Source organism: Rhinopithecus bieti, unplaced genomic scaffold (genome assembly GCF_001698545.2).
Source record: "Rhinopithecus bieti isolate Rb0 unplaced genomic scaffold, ASM169854v2 scaffold_9449, whole genome shotgun sequence".
NCBI classification, from domain to species: Eukaryota; Metazoa; Chordata; class Mammalia; order Primates; family Cercopithecidae; genus Rhinopithecus; species Rhinopithecus bieti.
This window is the reverse complement of record NW_016806089.1, coordinates 749,022-758,707: the sequence shown is the minus strand read 5'-3', so window position 1 is coordinate 758,707 and position 9,686 is coordinate 749,022. Positions and strand designations below refer to the sequence as shown.

The 9,686-nt window shown below is 59.3% G+C and overlaps 1 protein-coding gene across 1 annotated transcript; it reads right to left on the bottom strand.

Annotated features, from left to right (window-relative positions):
* Positions 1-581: 581 nt before the first annotated feature.
* On the bottom strand, positions 582-9,680 carry MRPL23 (mitochondrial ribosomal protein L23). The gene is made up of 5 exons (XM_017874724.1): positions 9,556-9,680; positions 6,037-6,159; positions 4,869-4,951; positions 4,256-4,329; positions 582-837 (listed from the first exon to the last, which is right to left on the bottom strand). The coding sequence occupies exons 1-5, from the start codon at positions 9,570-9,572 to the stop codon at positions 673-675; spliced, it is 462 nt and encodes a 153-aa protein (XP_017730213.1). The 5' UTR covers positions 9,573-9,680; the 3' UTR covers positions 582-672.
* Between the last annotated feature and the right edge of the window lie 6 nt (positions 9,681-9,686).

Here is a 9,686-nt window from a genome sequence, read left to right as displayed (position 1 = left end):
CCTTGGGCCCATTCCCGACGGCACCTCTCCGCCATGACCCTCCTGAGATGCTGCTGCCCTCAGATCCCTTCCCGGCCCTTCTTGGGTCCTTGCTGCCAACTGTGCCAAACTGAAACCCACAGGCGGGCCAGAGTTCCCTCACCAGTACCCCTGAGGGCTGCTGACCTTGCAGCCCCTCCCCAGAACTTCTGTCCAGGCCAGGCTGTTCTCTCACCCAGCACCGTCCCGTGCTCTTGCTGACCCCTCTACTCCTCCCGACGCCTCTGGGCTCAGGCTTTGAATGTTAGCACTCAGAACTATCTTCTGGGTCATTTCACCTGCATGTCTCATTCCCCACCTGGCATGCAGCTCCGAGCCTGTGTGTGGCCCTCTCTCTGGCCAACCCGCCTCCCCAGCATGGGGCCACCACGTCTCTAGTCTGCCCACCCTCAGTTCCTTGTCAGCTCAGAGACCGGACCCCGGCTGCAACCACTGCCCAGACCCTGGAAAGCAGAGCCAGGCCACGTGGCGCTCAGAGTCGGGGGGTGGCTGCTGCGTGTCTGGCACCCAGAGACCCAAGAGAAGAAGGAAACAGAGCTTCCTGCTCTTTCTCCTGCAGCAAGACTTTTATTTAGGTGTCAGGGCTGCTCTGCCACAGTGCCCACCTGGGGCGTATCCCTGATGGCCGCCCCGTCACAGCCCGAACCAGTTGGGGACGCCGCCCCGCCGAGGGTCACTGCTCTGCCTCTGCTGCCTCTCCTCCGCGAGCATGTCGTGGAGTCCGTCGGCAGTGCTGCCTTCGGGGCTCTGGTCTTTCTCGGGAAACAGATCTGGGAAGGTGAAGGTCTGTCCGTGGGCCTAAGGGGGAGAACAAAGGCTCCAGCCAGAACTGCAAAGACTCCTCAGCAGAGGGGTCCGTGGGGAGCCTCATGCTTTCTGGCAGCCCCTTTCTGCCGGCGCCGGATTCAACTGCTCAGAGGCACCTCCCTGGGCCTCCTGAGGCAGCGTCCCTGCCTGGAATGTAAGCAGCCCTATAGCCACGGCCCCCAGTGTCATGCCGCAGAGGAAGCCACAGCTCCGGGACAGGGCCGCTTTCCCCACCATTGTCTCTTTAGGGCCTGGTGTTTGCCCCCACCCTAGGTGCACCCATTTACCAGCACAGGGCCACCTGGCTGGACTGGGGGGGCAGGGACAAGGCATGGAAAAACATGACACAAATCACGTCTGGTACCACGCTGAACCTATCTGTCCAAAATGCCTCAGGCTGTACTCACATTAAAGCTCCCCCTCCTCCTAGCCCAGAGCCTGGCAATTAAAATGAACATCACGTACGAAGAAACATGCACGTGCAGCAGCTGATAAATCAGGACCGGCTCTGCCAATTAACTGGTCTTACATCTTTTGCTGAGAGTTCAGAATATGTCTGTGTTGGCCAAGCACCAGCCCAGGCCACGGCATGTGGCTCGGGTTCACGAGAAGGAGGGGATACTGCTCTTTGGGGACCTGAGCAAATATGAGGAGCCATTTTATCTTGCTGATTACTAAGTAGCTCCAAAGATAAGGGGCAAGAGCAGAAAGAAAGAGCAGACCAGAGGAGAGGGAAGAGAAGGGGGAGGAGCGGGCCGGCACATGTCGGGGCGGCCAGCCTCCCTTCTGTTTCCAGACAGGTGGAGGAGTGAGGATGGCACCCAAATCTGGAAACCTTTAGTGAGTAAAATCAGTCAAGTACATTTGGCTCCTGCAGACCCTTGTTGTGTAAATAAATTTGGATGTGGGCAAGCAGCCAAGTATGATCGGAAACAGGCCCAGATTCCACCCTGCAAGGGAGGTGGATGCACCCCAATCCCTGGCGCAGAGCGCAGGGGCTGGTGGAGAAGGTGGCACTGCATGCGCTACAGCCGACCTGCAGGAGGATTGGCTTACACAGCTCTAAACTTGGCGTCTTTTAAAATACCGAGGGGCAATCGTTTACATGTGAGGCTGATTGCCCTGAACGGAAGGTTTACCTTTACTATATGGAGGTGACTCTGCTAGTTTTCTGAGGCAGTCAGAAATGACAGTTTAAAACACAAACATGGCCATTTGTCATAGTTTCGGGAAGAAATGGGGGAAGCTGGTGAGAGAAAATCTGTTTCTTACAGAAGACAAACACCGTTTGTGGATGCCAAGCATGGTTTCCCAGGGGGTTCCCCTTTCTAGAAGCGTTCACCTTGTACCTAAAAAAAAAAGTCCTTGATCCTTCCAGAAAGGAGAGAGACAGTTGATAGGAGTAAACAACAGGAAGAGAAAAATGTCCTAATGACAAGTAAACAAGGCAGCCCTGCCTTCAGGAATCTCAGGGCGCCCTGCGGGCTGCTGCCCGCCTGGAGCCCGGAGCCCCGAGCACGGAGCTCAGCCCAGCTGGCGGCGGCGGCTTGTTCTGGAGTTGCCTCTCATGTCCTGTGCCCTTCATTCCTGCGCTGCTCAGCGTCCACACAGGCCTCGGGGCAGCGGGCGGTCAATGGTCTTTTTGTTGTGTGGGTCACTGAGGCGCTGGTTACAGCTCCCAGGACTTTGGGCCAAGGAGATGCTTATCAGGTTGTCAGAGAAAAAAATGTGGGACTCCCACCATGTGGGACAGGGCCTTTCCACAGCGGCCAACTCCAAATAAAGTGGATAAATTTATCTTTCTAATGCTCCCTCCCTGGGCTTTGCAATTAGCAGTGATTCTAAGCCCTGGCGCAGGGCCCAGGGGGACACGCTGAGCAAGGTCTCAGCAGACACGAGACAGGAAAGGGCCTTGAGAGTCCCCTTTGCGGGGGGACAGGGACCAACGGCCATGGCCCATTTCTAGGCTGTGCAAAGATCTGCTGGAGTTCAGGAAGGGGGTGAGGACCCGTTACAAATTTTAATTCTGGAACCGGAGGAACCATGCCCAACAGGGACCCTCGAGGCTCCCAGTTGCCCTGCCCTGTCTCTGGCTGCCTGGACTTCACAGAGGGAGAACGACACACGGGCAGCAGCTGCAGACACCGGATCCCGGAGCTGCTGGGTTCAGTTTTCATGGGAGGTGGGGCCCAGAGGAAAAACGCAAGGGTTCGGATGACTCGAATGCCACTTGTAACCGTAGCTGCCTCTGAAGTGCCCGTGGCGGTGCCGGCACACGGGATGTCCACCCACATGCCATGACAAAGACAGATGGGCCCAATTGACACTGAGCACACAGAGGCCTTTATGAGGCCAACGGCTGCTCTCCCCACCTGGATTGGCTGATTTCATGCACGGCAAATATTAGGCCAAATTATTCCGGGGGCCCCTGTTTAGAACAACAAATGTGACTGTTTTTCAGAAAAGCTGCCACGCTAACTTGGCCTTTTGAACAAACTGCCTCCTTAGCCCCAAAATAAGCCGGCTGGCCCAAGAGGCGGTTTTCACAATAGTGTTACTGCCATCTAGTGGCAGGGGCCACTGGCTCAGCCTCCAGGGACCGTTTACACCGGAAGAGAGCCCCATCCCCACCCAGTAAGGCCAGCCCCAGGGGCAGAGCGGGGAGGCCCAGGAGGCGGCTGGGGCGGTCTGTAGACATCTTGGCCCAGAGAGAAAGTGCCTCTGGGTTTGCCTGGGACTCAAAGAGCCCGAAGAAAGGCTTTGAAACTGTGGGTCTCACTCCTGACAAGTATGGGTTTCAGAAACTAAGGCCCAGGCAATGTGGGGTGAGGGTCCTTCTTCCCCAGAGCCCCTCCAGGACACATAAGCAAGCACCTGCTCAGAACCAGCCTGTTGAGCCCTGAGCCCTAACAACTCTGTGGGACCTGCTACCCTGCAATGCAAGGCATGGGCCTCGGCCAAGACCCCAGCCAGCCAGACCTGCCTGGGCACCAAAGACCTTTGCCCTCAGGGGCCTCTGTCTGAAACCTGGCCAAGGACAGGCTCTCCAGAGGCTGGGGCGTCCCATGCTCAGACACCCTGGTGTGTGTTGGAGCTGAAACCCACTAGGCCTGTGATGGCTGCTTTTGCCCAGAGAGAATTCAAACTTCAAAATCACAAAATGGCTGGACGCTGAGACGTGCCCCATGCGCCCCAGTGCTCACGTGCTCCCAGCGCCACCACTGACACCCCCAAGGCCGTGACGGAGTGTGACCTTATGTGGAGAGTGCCTCTGCACTGCGGCCCTGAGATCCGGCCTCATGGGGGCTCCCTGGGCCCCAGCGCAGCGTCTCTGGCACAAACATCCCCAAGGACACAGTTGCAAGGAGCCCCTCGGAGGCCCCGCCGGGGCTGGCCAGCTCACACGCACCAGCTGCACGTAGGCGACCTTGTAGTCCGGCTTCTTGATCCTCACGTTTCTGTGATCTCTTCTCTTGTTAGAGCCTGCCGGAAGGGAGCGAAAAAACAAAATCAGAACTTTAAAAACTTATATCCTCAGAGGCCAATGCCACGAAAACGAATCTCCGCTCTCTTAAAATGCAACGATGTTTTAAAACTCAAAAAGGCTATTTCTCAGGGAAATGGGCATGGAAATCAAATGAGCCGGCACAGCAGGCTCGCAGGCTCGTCCCATCTCCAAACAGAGGCCAGCAGGCTCTCAACAAAGGAGTGGAAATGGCACCAGCCAGAACACACGACACGGGCTTATGGAATAGCAAGCGCTTTGCTGCCCAGCCTCAGCCACTGCAGTCCCACCTCGGAGTCAGGGCTCAGAGTGGACCCCAGGCCAGCCCAGTTGAATTCCAATCCCCGCTCTGGCATATAAGCACCATGTGACCCTGACAAGTCACCCTGTGCCTCAGTTTCCATGAGCCAAGTCAGACCAAGACCCCCAAGCAGTGGCTGAGGCTGTGGCTCGGCAAGGTAGGCATGTGGCACAGATGGGCACGACACCAACAGGAGAACCTCCTGTGGGCACTCACCATACTGCACCCGTGTCCGCACGGCAGCCACGGGCACATTATAGATGCTCTCGAGGTAGTTCCTGAGGTCTACCCTTGTCATTCTGGAGGCAAAGGAGAGAGAAAAGGGCATCTTAACCAGGCTAAGCCAAAAATACTGTCCCAGACAAACAAGGGTAAGAGGCCGACAGACCAAGGCCCACAGGTGGCAGGGAGGAAAGCTGGGCGCTGGTGCCCAGCACCAACGGGGTCAGGCAGCCCCAGCAACACTAGTGCTACTGGTCACAAGGCTCCCTACTCTGGACACACCAGCATAGGGTGGCACAGACCCCAGGGAGTGGGAACACTGCCCAACCAACCCCTGGCCTGCTCCACAGCCCCACATGGCTCCCTACTCCGGGCAAGTGCCTGTGAGAGGTGACAGTCGCTGCACACTCCTGGCTGGCAGGTGCCCCACCTCGTCTGCCCTGGGGCCTGTCGGTAGCATCAGGGTTAGGCCCACTCTGCGGCTGATGGTGCTCTGCGGTTCTAGGAAGGGCCTTCTGGAAAGGCCTGCCTGGGATTCGGTGCGTTAACTGCATGTTCCCTCTACTGTAGAACCTCACGGTCACTGTCAACTCAGCTTCTGGGCCTCTGCAGGTGGTACAGTCCTGACCTCTGCCCCCAGGGGAGCTCACGCTGCTGTCCCACCTGGCTCGCATCAGCCCTGAGCTGGGGACCTGTGATCTTAAACACTGCAGAGCAGCACCCCAGTTTTGTTCGCAGGGACTGTGCATTTCTCTGACGGTCAAGGAGGCTCTTCTGAGCGGTTCTGCACATCATGGCCTGCTCCCAACCCAGCCTCCCAGGACGTCTCTCCTAAAAAGAAGTTGCAAGAACTCAACAGAAGACGTGAGCACAGAGGTCCAAATTTTAAGTCTTCCGGTGAAGTTCTCCCCAGCGGGAGGGCGGCGTGCAGCATGCCGGCTGGGCTCCCTACCTACGCGCACTCCATCAATACTTGCCGGGCAGGGCTGCCTGAGGTGCCTTCCCAGTAGGAAGAGGCTAGCACGTTAGCTGAGTTGTTTAACTCAGGACCCAGGTCCCCCAAAGGCGCTCTCCCAACCCAGCCAGACTCCTTCTAGGTTCATTCCATGGGGATCCCCCCGAGGGCGCTCTCCCACTCCAGCCGGAATCCTCCCGGACTCACTCCATGGGGATCCGGAACTGCACGGTGTCCTCGGGTTGGGCCACACCGGGCCGCACCAGCTGAATGAAGAAGTTGGTTCGGAACACCCGAAGTTGTGGGCCACCCAACTGGTACAGGGGGTACCTGTACAGAAGAGATTAGGTCCACGTCACACACTTAGGCCACGGCAGTCCGACATGCCAACGCTGCAGACCTCCGAGTGTCCACTAACAGGGCTGGCAGGAAAGGGGGTAGCTAACCCTGCAGATCCCCCCATACCCCGCATGTCCACTCACAACAGGGGCGGGCAGGAAAGGGGGTAGCTATCAACAGGTCACCACCCAAGGACACAGAGGTCCCCACAGCCCCTTTCTTACATGGGCCTGCTAAGGAGGACAGCCAGTCCCTAGCATTGACTCAGGGAGCACAGGCTGTTGACTCCCAAGGTCAGACTTTAGAAAGGGCCAATGAACAAAAATCAGAACCCCGCAGACAGCATTCCCCCAGTAAGCTGGTGGCAACGCTCAAGGACGTGTGTCAGGGCACTGATACCCCTGGGAAAGCAGACCCTACACGGCCAGCCCACTCTCCTGTTGCTCAGGTGAAGTGGAGCCGGAGAGGACCACACGCCATGGGACAGAAAGGCCAGCTCTGCACTCTCCTGGTGGCAGCAGGGCCTAGCTCCTCAAGATGGAGAACGCAGGCAAACCAGGCTCAGGCTCCTGGAAGATGGTGCTGCCAGCAGACTCTGGTTCGGTACACTAAATACAAGCTGACTGCCACACCCCACCACCCCGCTAGAAGCCAGCGGAGGCAGACTCTGATTTGGTACACTAAATATGAGCTGACCGCCATACCCCACCACCCCGCTAGAAGCCAGCGGAGGCAGCTGGAGAAGTGCCAAGTGGCTACCGAAAACTAGGCCGGCACTCAGCCTGGGCTGGTGGGCCATGTGACAATCGTGCAGAATCTCTAGTCAGTTGGTTTTGTGCATTCTCCCATGTCCAGCTGGGTGGACAGGCAGCGCCTTCCTACTGCCCCCTGCCCCCATTCCATCCCCTGCCACTGTCCACACATCCTGGCTCTATTTGGGCCTCAGAGCTGGGAGGAGGGACACACGAGAAACTCAGGTCTGCAGGGTCTCAGGGGATGTGGGGTCTGAGGGCCCAGGTGCAAGTCTTGGTGGGGGGGGGGGAGCAGAGGGGCTCTTCAGGGGTCTCTGGTGACCTATCTGAGGCACTGCACACGGCACTGACCTTGGGGAGCACCCAGCAGCAAGTTAGAGAGAGGCTCCATAAGGCTAACGCTGCCCCAAGCCTCACATGAATTTCACGCTGGTCTCTGCCTGTCTAGGGAAGATGAGGAGGAAGTGAGGGTCAGAGGCCTTGGGTGGGGTGTTCCTGAAGGGCCAAGAGTGATGGGCAGGGCTGAGCCTCTGGGCCTGGGGGCCTGGCAGGGGCCAGGAGCTGCCGGGAGCTCTTAGAGGCAAGGCGCCTGTAGCAAAGCCAAATCACTAATAATGTCCACCCCAGGCCTCCTGATGGCCACACTGACACATGGCAGCCTGGTGGCTGGGCCAGTGGGCCTGAGTCTTCACTCCCCCAACCCCAGCAGAGGCTCCTCTTGGGCATGGCCTTGGCCTTTCCAAGCCTCGGAGTACAGCCTTCAGGGGTGGGCGCCAATGAGAGGCCGAGAAGGGTGGGCTCTGGGTGTGGAGGGGCCTGACTTGTTTTACCCACAGGTTCAGACTAGCCATGGCCACCCAAGGGGTTCACACATTCCCTCTGGTGACCAGCTATGGGATTGCAGGAGGGGAGACAAAGTTTGGGGACTCCCAGGAAATAGTAGAAAAGAGGGTACAACAGCTCCCAGGCCATTAATTGTCGAGTCTCCAGGCTTGGGGTCTGAAGGGCACACTTTGCTAAGGGTCTGAAGAGCCATGTGCGGGCTTCAGATGAGAGGCTGGTAGGGGTTGGGCCAGGACTATTCACTGTTCTTGTTTTCACAGGCAGAGCCTCTCCAGGCTGCAGAGTAGGCTGTCTGCGCATGGAGCCTGCAGATCTGGAACAATCTGCACTGTCGACACCCAGGGCCGCAGGACAGGGCTCTGAGGCCTCTCTGTAGGACTCGAACCCTTATGGGCCCACCAGCCCTCAGTTCCCTCAATCCCACTCTCCCCAGGGAACACCCCAAACACTCCCCATGGTATTTCACAAGCACCTCCACCATAACCTATCTCAAGTAGAACTCTGCACTAACTTCTTCCTCAAAACACAAAAACCTGGCTCACTGCCACCAGCCTGCCTCCCCACGGCCCCACGAGTGACTCACCCAGGATCCCACCCTGTCAGCACCCCCGCCCCAGCTGCATCCAGTCCACAGCAAGTCCAGTCAGCACTCCCTGAAAAGGCTCCCCAGCAACAGGAGTGTGTGCACTGCCGGGCGTGCGGGCCTTGCTGCCTCCAGGGCAGCCACACCTGATGTTTCCAGGAACCCACCACCCTTGGAGTTTCAGGAACACCCCACCAGGGTCCTCTGACCCTCACTTCCTCCTCATTCTCCAGGGACAGGCGAAGGGCCAGCGTGCAATTCACGTGAGCCTCAGTGCAGTGTTGGCCTAACACCCTTTCTTCCTTGGTGCTGGGTGCTCCCCAAGGTCAGGGTCACGAGCAGCACCGGTCCCAGATGTCTGCTGAAGGAAGCCTCGTCCACTGAGGGTCCCACCTGCCACCCTCTCCTCTCTCCCCAGCTATGGTGCAGGGGCCTCCAAAGCCACACCCTGGCCTCTTGACCGTCTCTCTCCAGAAATACTGATTACTGTTCTCCAAACCCCACCCGGGAGCCCACATCTACTGATGACGCCTGAGTCATTCGTTCACCAAGAAATATGTAGGGTTTCCTGCTTCAATTTGGGGAAGGTGAAGTGGGGCAGGACAGTGCCCTGATGGCCCCCTGAGAATCCAGAGAAGATGCAGAGTGGGCGTGGGGGGTCTGGGCTGCGCAGAACCGGGTCTCCGGCCCTGCCTGCCCCAAAGCCGAGGGCTGGGGTCAGCTGCCCTTTCCCACTCAAACCCAATCTGGACTCCCAGCTCCTCTGCCTCAGGCCGCGCCCGAGCTGCGGTGGGGACCGCCCGTGCCTCCCTGCCTGGACCCGGCAGCCGCCGTGGCCCCTGCCCCGTGACAACCAGAAATGTCTCCAGACAACGCCCTCGGCCCTGGCAGCGGGACCACCCCCGGGCCGCCCTCCCAGCCCCCGCGCGGGGACACCGTGGCCTCCGCGGGTTTGGCTCCTACCCTCTGTCCCCAGCCCGGCCACGCCCGCCCCCCGGGGTTGCCCTAAACCTGGCGGGGGGCCTCTTCCGCCACCCGCCTCGCGTGTCCCAAGCCACGATGGGGGTCCCGGAGGACCCCGCCTCTCCCGGGCCAGGAGGGGACCCAGGGACGCCCACCCCACTCCCCGGAGTCCGCGCGCCCTGTGGGGTCCGTCTGCTTGTGACACTAAGGGGCGCCCCGCGGGGGGGGGCGACGACCCCTACTCACACCACATTCCGCGCCATGGCGGCCGCGCGCGCTTCCGGGGCCCGCGAGGCGGAAGGAGCAGCACGCCCACCCCGCACGGCCGCCGCCTGGCACAGCGCCCCCTCGCTTCCGGAGGCCGCGCCGCCCGCCCC

What these genes read in the sequence shown, in the direction of transcription:
- MRPL23 (XM_017874724.1), bottom strand. An exon ending in GCGGACACGGGTGCAGTATG is followed by an intron (nt 4,330 to 4,868) that starts GTGAGTGCCCAC and finishes CCCTTCCGGCAG; the next exon opens with GCTCTAACAAGAGAAGAGAT. An exon ending in AGGTCGCCTACGTGCAGCTG is followed by an intron (nt 838 to 4,255) that starts GTGCGTGTGAGC and finishes TCTCCCCCTTAG; the next exon opens with GCCCACGGACAGACCTTCAC.